Source organism: Conger conger, chromosome 10, assembly GCF_963514075.1.
Source record: "Conger conger chromosome 10, fConCon1.1, whole genome shotgun sequence".
Lineage (NCBI taxonomy): Eukaryota > Metazoa > Chordata > Actinopteri > Anguilliformes > Congridae > Conger > Conger conger.
This window is the reverse complement of record NC_083769.1, coordinates 21,446,294-21,465,306: the sequence shown is the minus strand read 5'-3', so window position 1 is coordinate 21,465,306 and position 19,013 is coordinate 21,446,294. Positions and strand designations below refer to the sequence as shown.

The following is a 19,013-nucleotide window of genomic DNA, read 5'->3' as shown; positions in this document are numbered from 1 at the left end:
GCCTGGTCTGATAAATCGCGATTGCTGCTGAGGCATACAGATGGTAGGGTCAGAATTTGGCGCCAACAGCATGAAACCATGGACCCAACGGGTGGCGGTGGTGTAATGGTGTTGGGAATGTTTTCTTGGCACACTTTGGGCCTGTTAAAACCAATCAATCATCACTTGAATGCCACAGCCTATTTGAGTATTGTTGCTGACCATGTTCATCCCTTCATGGCCACAATATCCCCATCTTCTAATGGCAATTTCCATCATGATAATGCACCATGTCACAAAGCAAAGGTAATCTCAAACAGGTTTCATGAACATGTTCTTCAGTGGCCTTACCACCGTATCTGAATCCAACCGACCACCTTTGGGATGTGGTAGAATGGGAAATTCACAGCATGAATGTGCCGCTGACAAATCATCAAAAATTGCATGATGCAATCATGTCAACATGGAACAGAATCTCAAAGGAATATTCTTGTGGAATCCATGGCACAAAGAATTGAAGCTGTTTTGAGAGCAAAGGGAGGCCCTATCAAGTATTCATATAGTGTTCCTATTAAAGTGCTGAAGTGTATATTCTTATATATTTATAACATGAGAGTGAATGCATTTAAATAAAAGTATATAGTTTTCCCATATGTTGAAATATAAAATATAGAACATTATCCACGTTGTTTATTATATGCAGCCTTTTTTCTCCAAGGATGGCAATAATTCTGGAGCTGTGTGTGAGATAATGCATGTGTGAGAGAGAGAGTAAGTGTGTGTGTGTGTGTGTGTGTGTGTGTGTGTGAGAGAGAGATTGTGAGTGTATGTGTGTGAGAGAGTGCAAGTGTGTGGGTGTGTGTGTGTGCATGTTCTCCCTCCACTGGGGTGGGACAGGAGAAGAGAACAGAGACTCCCTGTTCCAGCAGTGATCTCAGGCCTGGAGCGTGGAGCCATTACACACTTCCTGACTGCCGGCCTCCAAATTTAACCCCTCCACCCAACTGCACCAGACACACCCCCTATTTAACCCCTCTATTTGGCTGCACTAGACACCCCCTATTTAACCCCTCTGTTCTGTTGCAGACACCCCTCCATTTAACCCCTCTGTGCTGTTGCACAAGACACCCCCCCATTTAACCCCTCTGTTCTGTTGCACAAGACATCCCCATATTTAACCCCTCTGTTCTGTTGCACAAAACACCCCCCCCATTTAACCCCTCTGTTCGGCTGCAAAAGACACCCCCACTTTCAACCTCTTGGTTTGCTGGACATGTCACATGCTGGTCACCCCAGGAAAGTGCCTTTCCAAAAACTCATAACACTGATGATGTTCCAGATTCCCGCTGCTATGCTAGTGTGTCCACGCCCCATTTTGATTTAAGCTCTGCCCCCTGCAACTATCTCCGTTCTCTTCTTTCCTTGTTTAAAAACGTTCCTAAGATAATGTCACAGAAAAGCCACAGAAGATGGAGGCTCAAATGTCTGTCCTTTGTGTCAAACGGAATCACCACCCTGATGGGCCGCACAATAGAGGCTATCGCTATCGCATTAAAATAGGAAGGAAATGACCAGCATTATCGCGCCACCAATAAAACACGGTTTCCTACCTCACATCCGACATGGAAGACAGCGGTATTGTTGAAACGTCCTTGGATATGACAGAGAGCAACTCTACAGAATTAGCTCCTGTAATGAGTCCTACAACACACGCATACACCCTACAACATTGACACAAACGACCACACATTCATATACCCTTTAATACACGTACACCCTACAAGAGAGCCTCCACACACACACACACACACACACACGTCACTGCCAGGCCATTGTTTTCAGTATCCTGTCACTATTCTCAAACTCCCAGAACAGCCCCGCCTCAGGATGACTGTCACTACCTGGACACAAATGGCTTTGTCATCTAAATTCACAAACACTAGCATACACACACACCCTCACACACTCACGCACTGGTAATTCCATGTCAAGTCAACACACATTCAAACCAGAAATGCTGCTTCAGATAAGTAATGATATCTCAGCAAAAAATCTAAGACCAAAATTTCTGGAGATTATGTTAACATTACAACGAAACTTCGGTGAAACTGTAATCCATTTTAAAATGTAGGGTTTTTTGCAAATCCGATTTCAAGATTATAATTACTCATAACTAATTAATTTCAGGGTGAACATAATATATACACTCAGAGAGCACTTTATTGGGTATTTATTAGACTTTTTATTTTTTGCTTATTAACTCATCTGCTGCTGTAGCCTATCCACTTAGAGGTTTGACAGGTTGTGTGCTCAGAGATGCTCTTCTGCATACCACTGTTGAAATGTGGGGTTATTTGCATTACTGTCGCCTTCCTGTCAGCTTCAACCAGTCTGGCCCTTCTCCTCTGACCTCTCTCATTAACAAAAACTTACAGTAAAGGTCATCGAATCTCACAAATTAGCATAAACTTTGTTAGTGTGTTCAATTGACATGGAATTAAAAACAAGTACTCTAGTGCGAGTGTGTGTACAATGACTCTAATCTCATCCTGACTCGTTTAAGAGCGAATCGTCACTTTTATCTGCTAATCCGGAGCCATTGGCCTGTCACTCCTCATAGGAAATGCACATTCAACCTCCGCAAGCCAGAAGCATGACAGCGAGGGCTTCATGAGTGAGCGATTCAGCACCCTGCAATGCTGAGATTCTGTGCCTTTTCAGCAGTCCGCGGGTCCTCTGCGATTCGGCCCATCGTGACCCTCTCCGGTGGGCGCCCCCGGGCACCCGCGCGGGGGACAGACCCGCCGTTGTTCCAGTGCGGTGAGGATGGGCGTTCTGCCCCGTCAGCGGACACCAGGCAGACAGAGCTGACGGTCTGTTGGGGGCACGTGAGCCTGACCCTGAGCTGCACACACACGCTGAAGAGCGCCTAGCGCTCATTCCACTGTCTGTGGGCTGCTACTATGCTGCCTGAGGGATGAGAGGGAAACAGACAGAAGGAACTAACATTCCGTCTCTCTCTGAGGCTCAGTCACTCACTCCACTCACTTACTCTACTCAACTCACTCACTCACTCTACTCACTCTACTCCACTCACTCACTCTACTCCACTCACTCACTCTACTCCACTCACTCTACTCCACTCACTCACTCTACTCCACTGACTCTACTCCACTCACTCATTCACTCTACTCCACTCACTCTACTCCACTCACTCATTCACTCTACTTCACTCACTCTACTCCACTCACTCACTCTACTCACTCACTCACTCACTCTACTCTACTAACTCACTCTACTCCACTCACTCTACTCTACTCACTCACTCACTCTACTCTACTCACTCACTCTACTCACTCTACTCACTCTACTCACTTACTCTACTCACTCTACTCCACTCACTCTACTCTACTCTACTCACTCACTCTACTCACTCTACTCCACTCACTCACTCTACTCCACTCACTCTACTCCACTCACTTAGCTGTACTCTGTTTCACATCTCCCCTGTCACTCACACAACCACAAAATGGCTGCTGTTCTTCTAAAGACCGACCCTGGGAAAACTCCAAGCCTTTAACAAGACCCTCTGACGTGCTTATCTCTGGCCGAGGACAATAACCCCGGCCAGCAGTTTCCCCTGACACACCCCCCATAACACCCCAACCCCCCATAACACCCCCCCCCCCCCCCCTTTCCCGAAAAACTCTCACCCTTGCAACTTCCCTCACTCCACCCCAGGGAAAATGACAGAATCTCCTGCCTCTCCCTTCCCTGTTTCCATCTCTCTTTTCCGTTTTGCTCATTTCTTGTTCCCTCTCTGGTCTTTTTACTAATAGGATGCAGTATCTGCACAGGTGTGGAGAATCACTACTGTTTTAGTTTTCCGCTTCAAAGGATTCTAATCGTTGATTAAAAATGTTCTTTGCTGATTATTTTCCTAAAGAAAGGAATCCACAGAAAAATGTAAAATGTTGTTCTTGAGTCTGGTGAGAGAAGGGTAAAGGAACAAGACAGTGAGGCAGTCAAAAACACTAATGAGTCATGCCTGATCAACTGCTGAAACATTCCTCTGAGGAATACGCTACTGACAAATGTGTATACACTACAGTCCCTGATGCAGGCTACAATAAAGCAACTGTAAACAAATAAAGAAAAGCACCAATGCACTGCCGCTCATTAAAAAGTCTGACTCCAACAACTGAGTATTAGCTTTGAACTCAAAGCCCAGCAGACGGCAGCAAAGGAAAGCTATGGACAAACAGCTTTACTCAGATCGATAATCAATTATGTAACCAGTTGAAGTCATATGACGGGTCTTTGCCTGCTTTCCATGTGATGCCTGTGATTCTCCAGCGCAGCCTGTTAAAATCGCAGGGCCCAATGAAGGGGGACTAATAGGTTGGAACATTTGCGGCCTTTTATATTTCCACAGATGAAGCCAGTAGTTAAAAAAAGGCTGCTCCGAGGTCTGACTGCAGGTGAACTTGTCCATTCCACACACAGTTGACACGTGTACTTGTTTTAAAATGTTCCCGAATCGCGAGGTGTCAACCAACAGTATTGTGATAGCGGTGAAATATTGCGTAATTGTACAACACGTGAACGGAGGAAATGTCGTTCAATATGTAGCACGAACGAGATAACACGTACTTATTACGGGCACTTCAAGTAGAATACGCGACAAAACGTGAACCGGTCAAATGAGTTTAAAAATTAAAAGTTGTAAAGTGGAAACATGCCATGAAGTAAACGGTGACGCAGAATAAAGTCAAGCACACATATCCGAGATCAGGGGTGGGGGATGGGGTCCCCACAGGGTCGTATGATTAATGTCACTGGGCGACATTATAAATGCAACGATGCAGTAAATGTTGTTTGTTTAAAGATCCCACTGTAGCTATCATGTTGCTAGTCGGTGTAAGTGCTGTCGCTGATGTAGAAACGCTTTTAGGACAAACATTATACTCCTATTCACCATTCAATCATGCATCAAGACGCAATGTGAATACTTTTACCACTTTAGGTCACGTTTTAAACATTGGAATATCCGTTCAACCTACAATTATAAGTTACATCTAAACAGGATTTTATGAGAACATGTTGCGCCATATCTGAAGCTGAATGTACGCACTCCGCTCAAACTCCTCCGAACAAGAGGCGCGAATACTTCACAGCTCCCCCCAGTTTACAACCGTAATAGTGTAATATTGCTCTTCAGCACAGGCTATTAGAAACGATTCAGCCAATACTTCAATATTTTAGTACGACAACGATTATCTTTCTAAAACATTTTTAATAAATCGCTTCTAAATCCAGGTAGTGGTCTATATTCATATACATCAGAAAAACCGTACGCTACTATAATAACACATTAAATATATAACTGTAGATTGCATCTATTTGTTGCAACTTAACTGGGAAATGTTTCATGCGGCATTGCGCAGTACGCAATATACACCACTGTTCCAAGGATGTATGGTCGTCCCTTAAGTCAAATCATGCATATTTTACATAATAGAAAAGGAACTGAATTACACAATATAACCCTTATTATGAATAAATTGCGCTTCCCATGTATTTGCTTTTTAAATTACTAAATTGCAATCACCAGATGGGGAATGTGTTTGAAGATATTAGCAAATAGTTTCTAGTTATATGGATTTACTTTCCTTTCATACATACCTTACTCATCTTCTACGTATTTTTACGCCGTTATTCCACCACTTCGTTTAATGCTTTATTTTCGCTTACATTCCCAAAGTTTCGCAAAAAGCCAGTCGCGACCATGTACTAGCCGGAGTTACTTGTTTTGATTAGCGTCTCTAGGCTTTGTGGGCGGACTCTTTCTAGGGAAGGCGACAGGGGGATTGTTTTACTGGAACTCGACTCACTGATTGGTCGAGTCCAGCATAAGAGGGTGAGATAAAGCCGAGAATTCCACGGGTGGGCGCGGTCGTCCAAACAATATTCACTTATAATTGGGTAAAGCGAAAATGGGATGTGCCTTTTGTCATTTTTAGACGGGTGCACTCCAGCGCAGGGGAGAGCGGGTATGTTTCTCCCACAGGCAGAAGTAGAGAGCGGTCAGTAAATCCTAAAAGCCAGGGCGAAAGGCGCGCATAGCTGCCAATTTCAGCCAGTTGGAGTTATCCAACCTTCATGGCAGCTGGTATAGGTGACATCCTACTGTCAAATTATCCTATAGTTTATATAATATTTACATAATATATTCAATTCGTTTCCATAACCTAGACAATTGTGGTGGATGAAGGATCCATTAATACCAAAGAGAACATATCTCAGTAATCCCTCTCTCTGATACTGCTATCTTTAGAACACAGTTGATAGTACAGTGTACATTGTATTCAACAAAGGGGTAAAATTACTTATATGTTATGATAACCTACCCTTTGATTATTTGAGAGCAGATATGTTGTGTTACACCAGAGGGTATCTTCAAAGCTATCCAATATTTGACAACTTTGGGTAGAACCTACAGTGTTTCCTGTTGCTGGTGTACATGTCTGAAGATGGAAAGAGTGGGATCAAGTGTGAAACCAATTAGCTATTCCAGGCAGCACTTGAAAGAAGTGTCCCTGGCTCACCTTCTCACTGGCTCATTCATTGTGAGTGAGATGGCTCCTGTCAAAACAAGGACAGTACCATTATTTACCAGTAGGTGGCAAAAAGGAAATATTACATTACTGTCAGTATCTGCTGGCATTTAGCAGATGCTGTTTTCAGAGTAATTTTCACAGATTCATTGTTTTATATACAATTTATCAGCAGTATACAGCTGTCTCAGGTCTGGTTCAACACATTATGCCTAGAATGACACTGTTAGCGATGACATTTCCTGTGTCTAGATTAAGACAGAAAATGTACTCCTCTGAGCCCAATACTGCCGTCCTGCTCTGAGCCCAACACTGCTGTCCTGCTCTGAGCCCAACACTGCTGTCCTGCTCTGAGCCCAACACTGCTGTCCTGCTCTGAGCTCTGAGCCCAACACTGCTGTACTGTCTGAGCCCAACACTGCTGTCCTGCTCTGAGCCCAACACTGCTGTCCTGCTCTGAGCCCAACACTGCTGTCCTGCTCTGAGCCCAACACTGCTGTCCTGCTCTGAGCCCAATACTGCTGTCCTGCTCTGAGCCCAATACTGCTGTCCTGCTCTGAGCCCAACACTGCTGTCCTGCTCTGAGCTCTGAGCCCAACACTGCTGTCCTGCTCTGAGCCCAACACTGCTGTACTGTCTGAGCCCAACACTGCTGTCCTGCTCTGAGCCCAACACTGCTGTCCTGCTCTGAGCTCTGAGCCCAACACTGCTGTCCTGCTCTGAGCCCAACACTGCTGTCCTGCTCTGAGCCCAACACTGCTGTCCTGCTCTGAGCCCAACACTGCTGTCCTGCTCTGAGCTCTGAGCTCTGAGCCCAACACTGCTGTCCTGCTCTGAAGCCCAACACTGCTGTCCTGCTCTGAGCCCAACACTGCTGTCCTGCTCTGAAGCCCAACACTGCTGTCCTGCTCTGAGCCCAACACTGCTGTCCTGCTCTGAAGCCCAACACTGCTGTCCTGCTCTGAGCCCAACACTGCTGTCCTGCTCTGAAGCCCAACACTGCTGTCCTGCTCTGAGCCCAACACTGCTGTCCTGCTCTGAGCCCAACACTGCTATCCTGCTCTGAAGCCCAATACTGCTGTCCTGCTCTGAGCCCAACACTGCTGTCCTGCTCTGAGCCCAACACTGCTATCCTGCTCTGAAGCCCAATACTGCTGTCCTGCTCAGGCTGATACCTTTTCCAAATCAATGGCCAACCTGCTGCGAATATGCAGATTAAAAAATTAGCTACAACCCATGAAGCATGCCCAGTTTTACTGTGACAACTTTTGGTCTGTCTGGCAGTTTGGTCTGTCTGACTTTGGAGGAAACTAGATGAAATGACTCTATTGGGCAAAGCCAGATCCTGTTTTTGGGAATGGTGGTTGTAAGGTGGTAGTAGGGTTCCATTTTTGTTTTTATCTCTTTTTAAGACATTATTATTATTTTTTTAAGATATTTTTTAGGCCTTTTTCAGCTTTATTGGACAGTATGTAGAGACAGGAATAATGGGGGCGAGGGAGAGGGAAAGACATGCGAGAAATTGTCAGACGGTCGGATTCGAACCTTTGACATCACACCCTTTTTAAGACATTATTAAATGATGGATGTGGCAAGTATTGCATTTTAGGTTATTCAATATTTTTTGTTCCAAGAACTAAATAGCCTCTAAACTCACATCAGCTCTCTTATCTTAGATGGTGCAATACTGACACTGTCAATCTGTAAATTAACTATTGTGCTGATCCCCAATTCCTTATAATTACTGAAAGCAACTGACAGGTTCAGCTCTACTTGAAATCTGAGAGCATTACTTACAACGAAGTATGCACATTATACATAGACAAAACTATACTTGAAATATCACAGTGTATGCATGGATATTTCAAAATAATTGTTTCCTTTGTATGCATAATTGCATATGCATAATTCAGAAATATAGTTTGGTTGTATATTTTAATTTATTTTTGCTGTATTCCAGCACTGTTACTGAAAAAAGCAAAAGAAAAATTGATTTTGAGTCTCTAAGATCACGAGTTTTACCCAAATCGACTTTTTCATCTTGTCATTTGACACAGATATTTAACACAGATCTATGAATATGACTCATACTGAACGCAGCATACGGATACAGTGCAATAGCGACATCTACTGAGCAGAGAGCAGAGAGGTGACAAATCGGTCTTTTCCTACGGACTGCAATAGTACAATGTATATAAAGAAGATAGATTATAAATTAATGCCGGAAATGGTCACAGTTGGCATTATATTCCTATACAATTCACACCCTATATATTACATTCCTATGAGATCCATAAGGTTATAACTGAGCTATGGAAATATTAAATAATTTCATTTACATGTTACATATGTGTCAGTTAGTTTTAACAAATTGGGATGTGTACTGTGTGTAACATTTTTCACATGTAAGACTGATAATGTACAATGAAAGAACAAAAATATCATAATAAATGATGTGAAACATATCGTTATATCTGTATTATTATGATGCAATGCCTGATTTTTGGGTCATATGCGATGGTGCCTTTGCTTATCCTGTAGTGCCTTGCCACTTTGGCCCTGTTCTGCTGTACTGCAGAGTAATTCATCATAGTGCTCATCTTTTTCATTCTTAACATGACAACTTCCAGATGATTTACAACCAAGATTCATCAAAAGTTATAAAAAAAAGTCATTGGTTTCTAAAAGCGGAGATACAAAAACATGCAATGTGGTTTCTAGACTTAATCAGGAGCATAATATCACAGCTCAAAGAACCACAAAGCCACAGAAGAAACAAACAAAAAAATGTTTATGTAATTTCACGTTTGTGTCATCAGAGTCACCGTCATCTTGAGGAACAGTCATTTATGAAAATTATTAGCATAAATGAAAAAATATGCCACACAAACATAATAGCAGAACAGTACAAGGGAGGCTTGCACTTAATTTCTATATTTGATGTTTTATATCAGAAATCATTTTGTAATCCAATCTGTCCCATTGCTTTTGTTTTAACTTCCCTCATGCCCTACAGCACATGGAATCCATTGGCCCACTATGTGTTCTGAAGAATCAAAATATTACTGTCACTTGTTCCCAGTTGACAAAAAATGAGAGGAAACATCAGTTCAGAATGTATGCATTGAGGCCTACAAATGTAGACTGAGACTATGATTATGATCAGGCAAATACAATTTGGACACTAACTGGCAATTTTTGGAGCCAGTTTGCTTCCATTATCTTCAGCCCAGCCACATCTTGTCCCACATAATTTTATCAAGCTCAGTTGCCAGGTCCCAGAACCTGCAAGGAAGATCTTGTTACCTGCAAGGAAATCCTGTTTGACTGAAGTGATGCTAAAATACATCCAAATACTTAAAGGCCTACTTTATTTAATGGTCATATCCTTTATCATATCCTTTATGTGAGCATTTAGCATTTTATAATAATTTAAAAAGTAAATATGCATATGCAAATATGCAAGAAAATGCGCATGCTAAAATCTTTACAAAGGTAATTGACAAAGTAACTGCTGACGCTTGGAATGTTATACAAGTCCTGTAACGGCTCTGTAATGACAACTCCAGAGTTAATAAGTAACACTTGATAATTTGTGCTATATTTAGAGGTAGCTCTGAGGCTTAACTGACAGCAACACCGCTTCGGACAATATTTCCTAAATCTACCCATAAATGTTAAGGCTGCGATTCTGCCACGATAGCGTCCATATATGCAAACTTTAGACACGAAAATGCCACACACAAGATGGAGAAAATGAAATCACACGGCTTGATCTTGATCATTAATAACTACACATAATCACGTAAACCACTGGCAGGTATGGAGAGATAATTGTTACAGTCTAAATCTGTCTAAATGCAAGATTACTTTCTTTTTTTTTCCAAGACAACGCATAATTTCGTCGAGCCGTAAAAAAACCCCTGAACGGACTGGAATTTCCGGCTCATATTAAAACAGAGGGAGCGGGGAGGTTTATTTGTCTGTGGGGTTTTAGTTGGATGTGGAGGGGAGGGACACGAGAGGTTAAGAAAATACGGGTAACATTGAACTGGGAAGATGTAGTGTATGCGAGAGGCGGAGCTCAGTCGAGTTGGGCGAAATAAATTAACAAAGTGACGCAGAAGGCATGCATTTAGTTACAATATCACCAACTAATATAGCGCTCGATAACCGAAAACCAGTCGAATAACTTTTTCCGAGTTCTGAAGTAAGGATATTCAACTGTGTGTTGTTTAGGAGAAATGCATCCTGTGAAAGAAAAGCCAGAGGAAAGCTAATGGACTCTCAAGCTGTCCAAATGTAACGATGAACAGCTATAGTTCGTCCCAATTTACACGGCGTAGTTTCTTGTTCTCTTTGGATCACAGGTGATGGCAGGCGTTCAGGGTTGAATGGATGGAGAGATGACTGTGACAGAACCAAAACGGCAGTAAATAAAATATATGATTGAAGAGAGGGGGTAGAAAACAAAGAAACCAAGTTTTGGAAAATAACTGCAGAGGAAATGAAAGGGGGAGGGGGGAACGAGGGAGTGACACTACACCAGGAATAACGGAGCTGGAGGTTGATAAGGCACAGCTGTAGACATTGAGCGAGAAAAACGTGGTGGGCACAGCTTTTCTCTCGACCTTCGGACTATTTACTTTGAGTTTTTTGCGCGTTTAATAAAATGCTGAATCATATCCCAGCACAGGCCCCTTTCCTTATGCTGCTTGCCAAGTTATAGCTCATTCCAAAAACATTTCACACACTTAAATATCCTTATAGAGGTAAATACTCTTACAGAGTGACGTGCACAGACTCTGCTGCCAGGCAGGAGAGCATAAAAAACGAGTAATTACAGGGTTTGGTTCTGAAGTGTAGACTCTAGTCCGTAGATGCGTCTCACATGGGTACCTATGTACACAAACACACCCACATATGTACAAACACACACGCACCCAAAAGAAATTATCTTTGTATTTCCTTTATTCTCTTGCTGGTTTTTTTTTCATTTCATTTAAAGCACATTGAGCTGTATTTGTTGTATGAAATGTGCTATACAAATGAAATAAAATTGGCTGATTGATTGATTGTGTGAAAGAGAGAGGGAGAGAAAGAGTGTGTGTGTGCCCATGTGTTTCTGCCCCTCTCCCTATGTATTTGTGAACTGTGCCTGTGGAATAGGGTTGCATTAAAGCTTCTTGTGGGTCTTTCCTGGGAAATCTTTGGAATGCTTCTGGGAAGTACACGAGTGGGTGAGCGTGGGGATGGCTGAAGCAGGGAGGGTGCAAAAATGAGGCAACACAACCCCAAAAACACTAAAACAAGAAAGGCCCTTGGCCACAGGCATGCGTGAGGAAAGAGGGGGCGGTGTCCCTTCCAAACCAAAGTCGTGTGTTACAAATGGAACAGAGGGAGTTGTACAGGGCACCATGACCTCCAGACCCTTCCCTCCTCCCTCTGTGTCCTGGGCTGCCCACACACTGCCAGGGGACATCCTCAGGGCGATCACAGTGGTGGAGCGTCTAGTTAAAGGTCGAGCTCCGTTCGGCGTTGAGCAAAGATGACCCCGATACGGCTCAGACAAAAGCAACAGAGCACCACACTGCTGCAGACAACTTTATGCTCCCGTTTAATCCCACTAATCTACTCTGAGTACTGGGCCTCGGGCCCCATCTGGGAACTCGAGACACTGACCACATCTTCATGTAATCAGCGCTCTCTAACTGGGCGTCACCGTCTTTATTGTTCGGTGGTCAGATATCGGGTTCATGTAACCAACAGTCCCTACGCAGAAGCTGACTGCCTCTACCAGTAGTATGCATTTTCTTTTTTCTTTTTGGGCTATGAACAATCTTTATTTTATTTCACAGAAAGTAAATAAGCATGACATAAAACACTCAATAATACACCAGCTTCTCTCCACAGGGCCAGAACAATCACAGACGAATCTCAGTATTGCAATAGATAAGTAAGTATGAAAAACACAGAGACTGTAGGACATTACGGCATGAACCCAGCCCATGTGTTGTGTTCACGTGCGCTGATAATGCTGATCTCACTGTGTGGGCCCCTTGTGGGCGGAGTCAAGCGGCATTTCCCAGACTGCGGGGTGATGCCATCCCAGAGGGGAGAACAACACAACATTCCCACGCTGTGGCCCACGTGAGTGCAAACTGAGAAGAGAAACAACATCCCAAACACATCCCCACAATATCAGATCCAGGCAACATGATAAACTAAATACATCTCCAAACCACCAGGACCAGGAGAAACCACATCCCAAACAACATCCCCACAACATGAGGACCAGGAGAAACAAAATCCCAAACACATCCCCACAACATGAGGACCAGGAGAAATCACATCCCAAACAACATCCCCACTATATCAGATCCAGGCAACAGGATATACTAAATACATCCCCAAACCACCAGGACCAGGATAAATAACATCCCAAACACATCCCCACAACATGAGGACCGGGAGAAACCACATCCCAAGCACATCCCCACAACACCAGGACCAAGAGAAAGGACATACCAGATGCATCCTCATAACAACAAAACCAGACAACAGGACATCCTAAACACATTTCCAAGCACCAACACAGAACAACAGTCCCGACAAGACCAGGATGGGAGGACGGGACCTCCCAAACGTGTTCCTGCAACAGTTGGACCAGGCGATGGAACATCCCAAATCCGGTGGAAGGTGGCGAGGAGGAACACTGGAGCCAAAAAATACACCAGCACAGTCCCCCCCTCCTCCTTCCCTTTCCCCAACCACCGGCCCCCTTCCCAGGCACCCCACCCCCCCAGGGCAGGTCTTACCTTGGTCAGCCTCATAGTGTTGTCAGACCTGTCTGGACCCCCCCTTTTGGGCGCCCCCCGGATGGGCTCGGGATCCGCTTCGTCCGCGCAGCAGTCTGCGCTCAGGGCACAACCCATGTGGACCCGGGCCGGCGCTGTCCGGCTGTGCAGCTCTCTCGCTCTGCGCTCTCCGTCCCTCTGCTCCCACTCTCCCTCCCTCCCTGGCTGCTCTCCCCTTCACAGGCAGGCAGCTGTTTTTGTCAGCCGAAGCAGGCCCCTCCTCTTTCCCTGGCTTCAGTTCAGACCCAGACTCGAATTTAGAGGGCCAGCGCAAACACACACAGGGACACATGCATGCGCTCTCTCTCTAACTAACACACACACAGACACAGCTGTGCCAGGAGGGAGACTATTCAGGATAGGAGTGTGTGTTTATTCAGGCAACCATTTTGCACATCCCCCTGCCAGAAGTACTCTCTTAGACACACACACAACCACATGCATACTATCTCTCTCAGACACACAATCATGCATGCCCACTCACACAAACACACTTTCACTCCATCTAGCCCCAACAATGACTGGTCCTGCTCCAAGATCTGGGGTGTATAGTTGTTAAGTGATTCTGTATTCTGTATTTTCTGTCCATCACTCAGTCTCACACCATGGCAGACAAAATGAGGCAAGACATACTGCTAGAACACAATGGCAAAAAAACAAACACATTTAGAGTTTTAGCATGAGCCAACTGCCAAAGTTTGGCACATCAACAAAATACACAAAAACAAAAACGTGTCGTATGCATGCACTGTGCACATGCATGTGTGCACGTGTGTATACATGTGGGAGTATGTGTGTGGGGGGCGGGGGCTGAGAGCTAACAGTCTCCAGATTGGAATCAGGAAGTATGGATTGATGGCGTGTGAATGACGTGAAAATTGGAAGAAATTGGGAAATTGGAAGCCGTGCCTATTCCCACCCCGCCCCCTGACCCACCCCGGGCAGGCCTCCCCTGTCTAGGCTCCCAGTGGACCCCAGGATTAGCAGCCTGCCCACAGGAGCCACATCTGTGTCCCAAAGAACGAGACTCTCCAAATTCAACTCGTTTTCATAATTTACACAGAAAGAAAAAAGTCCATGGAGTGCTTCTGGACAACAGGGGGAGAAGTTGAACCCCTTTTAAGGCAAATTCTTGTCGCGTCTCCAACTCCACTGCCTCCCCTGCAGGCCCCCAGTATCCGAACCCCTCCCCCTCCATCCAGGCTCCAGGCAGAAGCGTGTTTTATTATTGTAATATTAGTACACCCTGGACCACATGAGGCATTCACCACCCTACAACCCCACCGATACACGTCAGCATTCACACTGTGCTTACTGCAGTGCCAATCTACCTGCTCTCTCGGTGTTAAAACTCTGAGGGTGCTGGTTTCTCTTATAAGTCATTTCTCAGACTGCTGGCCTCTCTGTGCTTAAGCTAAGTTTCAGTGCTGATCTTTCAGTGTGCAGGACAGATTTCACAGAGTGATGGTTTCTCTCGGCTAAGGCTATGTTTCTCTGTCAGTATTTATGCTCTCGCATCACAGGTTCTAAATCCCTCCTAAGTTCCTGTGGCAGAAAATTCTACTCTACGCATTGGGTTCCATGCACTGACATCAGAAGGGGTTTAGCTGCAGACCTGGATGTGCAAATGCAGAAATCTTGATTTACCCAAAGACAGTCATAGTAACAGAAGTCCATCACCCCTCGACCCTTTTCATCAGCATGTCCTGGATGCCATCACTATTGACCAACTGGTAAACAGATGTGTCTCAAGTGCTGGCACCTGATTTGGCAGTTCTTGGGCAGACCTTTCGTGATAGGAGGGGGTTGTGGGAGGGTAAGTTTGGGTGTCAACACATGCCCCACATTACCAAATGATACCATTAGCCCATTAAAATAAAAGAAAAAAAGAAGCCATTACCAAAAAATATATACTTACTCAAACATACAAATTGTGTGGATTTCTATTCATCAGTCTAGAGTCGAAACCACACAGGTTTGGAAAGCAGGCAAGAAGGCGGGTCAGACTTCAGACTGGTGTTGCACTGGGACTGACACATATGTGGGAGGGCGGGAGGGTGCAAGTGAGCAAAAACAGGCTAGAGGTTACAAAAAGGAAGGAAGACAGAGGGCAAGAAAGACATGAAAAATAGACTACAAAGACAAAAGAAAGAAGGGTAAGGAGAAGAGACGGTAATCATATTTGGAGAGATGGAAAAGAGAGGTTGGAGGTAAGCAACTGACAAAATCAGTTGCAGGTCCAAACTCTTGAAACCAGAAGTATAAAAATATGATTAAATTACCTGCCAGAGCATTGCATTAATGAGGTCAGGGTTTCCTTAATGTCAAAATATCAGAAAATCTTTTGAGAGACCAGGAAATTAACTCAGGGAGTTAAAAAACAGCTCCTACTCAAGAAAAACACTTTCAAAACCAGGCACCCCTCCCCCCTGCCTCTCTTCTAACGCTGCAGAAATCCAAATCATAACACAATATACCTATGTGAAGGAAGTAGTTTCTGTGCAGCATTACAGCTTAATATTTGGCTCTTTGCCATGCATGGTAAGCCAGCATACTTTAAGTATTAGATCAGGAATAACATACTATGGAAAACAGCTTGGAAGAGGAATCAACCAGAGTAGCCCAACAGACAGACACAAGTTCTCACAGTTCACATCCTGCCAGACAGAACCACACCGTTCTGAGCGTGAGTTCACCCAAGAAAGAGCAGAGGAAGTTCAAGTTTAAGGATGTTGAGGGTAAATGGCATAAAACCTTGGGCAGATACGTGTTGCGGAAAGCATCACACATATGGAGAACGCAGATGCAGAAGCAGTAGGACAAGCAGCTAAAATATATACAAGGGCCTCGTCATCACTGCTGGCCAACATAAACACAGATAAAACTATTCTGTCAGAATGACATTCTTCTGCATTTTAAATTGGAAGGACTAAACACCAAGACTCAATTTCTCTACAGTTGCTTACTGTGAATTGTGTAAACATTTTGTGTGTGTGTGTGTGGGGGGGGGGGGGGGGGGGGAAGGATTTTTTGTGCCATTTGCAGAATTAAATTAGATTTCCCCCACGTGGGGAGATAGAGGCCCCAACACCATCTCTAGACCATTTACACGAAAAGGGTTTTAAAGCTTCAGTGGTGGTAGGGTAGTCAGTTGCATTGCGAATGTTTCCAACTGCTGACAGGAGCCGCCAACCTCAAAATAAATAAATAAATAAAATAAGAGGGAGAATGCAGGTTCTGTGTAAAAACATCCACATCGGTTTGTGTGTTTAACATAACTTCATTTACTTTTGGTAAAGGTACAATTTAAACAATGCAAACTGGTGAAGTTAAACAAGCAGTCTAATTGCGGTTACAGTGCCTCAGCTAAACAGAGGGTAATCTAAATTGGTCTCCATTTAAAACTGCAGTATTCCTCACCATGGCATTGGACAGGGTGTGGACACTATTCCCAAACCGGCAATCAACAATTTCAAAGCAGGAAGAGGAAGAGATGTCGAACTGTCCGACTCCAAACACGAGACTACCAGCCACAAAAAAAAATCAAGGAATTAATCTCCTAAACCAGGATCGGAAAACAGCAGCGTCAGTGAGTACCAACTTATAGACATATCCAGGGCGGTACTGTTGGGTAAAGTCACAATAAACTACTGGGAGTGAATAAGAACACTTCAAAGTGGTCTGGCCAAAGGTTTTTTCTTTTTGTTTGGGGGGGGATGAAATTGGCAGCTGCAGCCATTTTAAAAGCTCCAGTAGTCCAAATGAGCCAGGAAGGAGAAGAACAAACGCTAATCAATCCGAGGCAAGGAGGGTCATTGCAGTCACGTCCGTTAAGGGTGGCCGTTCCGCCTGGAACTCCAAACAAAGGTTCATTATTCTTAGACTCTGGGGTACGGGTGGCGGAAATGGAACACGCACTATTAATAGCGGAACTTGAAACAACCTTAATGGAAACAACGCGAAACGTCCACGCTAAGTGGCAGCAGGATGTATACATACATATCTATGCACTATGTATCTATACATACATACACAAATAATGCATTTAGCTAAATTATTATTGAAAAAGAATAGAGCTAGGAAATGAAGACGTGAGCCGAGCAGTGTATGCCCTTGAAGACAAACTCCCTGGTCGCATGTTCACCATAAGAGGTCAAAAGGTCAGGACAGGAGTGTTTTTGCAGCAAACCATCTTCACATATTCCAAGCTGCGCCGTCAGTTGTCACTTTGGATAACACATGGCTCAGGAGTCCCCCGGGGGCGCTCAGTTACTTCTTGGGGATTCAGAGACTTGAAACTCTTCCCATCTCGATGTGAGGAGGCAGCATTTGGTTTTATTTAAGGGAACAGACGCGATGCAAGATGCATCTCACGTGGGAATTAAACAGGAAGAGAGGAGGGCCGTAACTGGAAGACACACATGCAGCCTGTCCTTCGAGGTGGATTCGAGGCGCTCGGCAGACCCCATCCGTAACGGCCGCTGGAGCTCCTACAGCCAAGACATTACTACAAACACACCGTCCACTCATTCATTACCAAGGCTTCAGTGCATTAGAGCAGCTTTTTCCATTAAAACAGAGCTCATCAACTCCAGTCCTTGGGATTCAATTGGCAAAAGTTTTTTTCCCCCACTGCAAGTAGAAACTGATTTAACTGAAGAATTGCATTTCTGGTAGTCTGATTGTTTCAGTCATTAAATCAGCGGTCGGAGTTCCTGGTTATTACAAAAACATTCTGGCAAGTAAGTCCCGCAGGACTGAAGTTGAGAAACACTGGTTTAAAGCACGCCATTTGCATGAATTTAGCAAAAGTTCTTATCCAGCACAACTTGCATAGCTTTCGGGCTTTAAGTTTGCTCAACTCGCATTATACTACACACGATACTATCCCTCCCAGCTGGTGGTGCCCTACTGAGAAGAGCAATATGGCAGCCGGCAGAAACACAGCTGGGAAAATGTCAGGAGCCGGAGCGCTGTGGGGCGGGCTGACTGTCTCATCTCCCTGTGGAAACTGCCAGTGCTCTCCCGGGTCCCACGGAAACACAAGTCTCTTTCCCAGCAACATTCCTAAGATAAAAACTTCTTAATGGCCATCTCAGCCCAGGTTAAAGGTCAGCCCTTGGGCCCCAACATAGCTGAGGGTGAGGGGGGGCAGGATGTTACCAGATGACCCTTTGTACAAATTCTTTTTAAAGTCGTGGAAAAGATTTCTTGTTCTTGGTTTCCGTCCAATTTACAAAGACGCACGGCTTGACATCGTCCCTTTTTTCTTAAAAAAGCACTGAACGGCCATGTTTGTTAATGTAGCTCAATAACTTCCCTCCTCTCCATGCCCAAATACAATCTTAGACATCGGCTCATTGAGCTCCTGTTGTAAAATGTCAACATGCATTAGATCTGCTGCCATTATTGAACTTTTACTGGTCACCCTGAAACAAATCAATACAATATGCTGTGATCAGAATGTGCATTACAGCAGCAGAGATTAATTCCACTTAAACTGAAAGTGATGAATTTGAAGAAATTATAAAAAAAGAAAAAAAGAAGAAAAAAAGAAGCG

General features: G+C 44.3%; 1 protein-coding gene across 5 annotated transcripts in view; it reads right to left on the bottom strand.

Annotated features, from left to right (window-relative positions):
* LOC133138319 (tensin-2-like) overlaps nucleotides 1-13,605 on the bottom strand; it is a 49,595-nt gene extending 35,990 nt beyond the window's left edge. For 4 of the 5 annotated variants that reach the window (XM_061256955.1, XM_061256958.1, XM_061256956.1 and 1 more), the window contains exon 1: nucleotides 13,415-13,605. In XM_061256955.1, coding sequence (XP_061112939.1) covers nucleotides 13,415-13,531 — 117 coding nt within the window. In that variant the 5' untranslated portion in view covers nucleotides 13,532-13,605. Of the gene's footprint in view, nucleotides 1-5,664; nucleotides 5,824-13,414 lie in introns of those variants that run through there. The other variant, XM_061256959.1, reaches the window with a different exon arrangement.
* Between the last annotated feature and the right edge of the window lie 5,408 nt (nucleotides 13,606-19,013).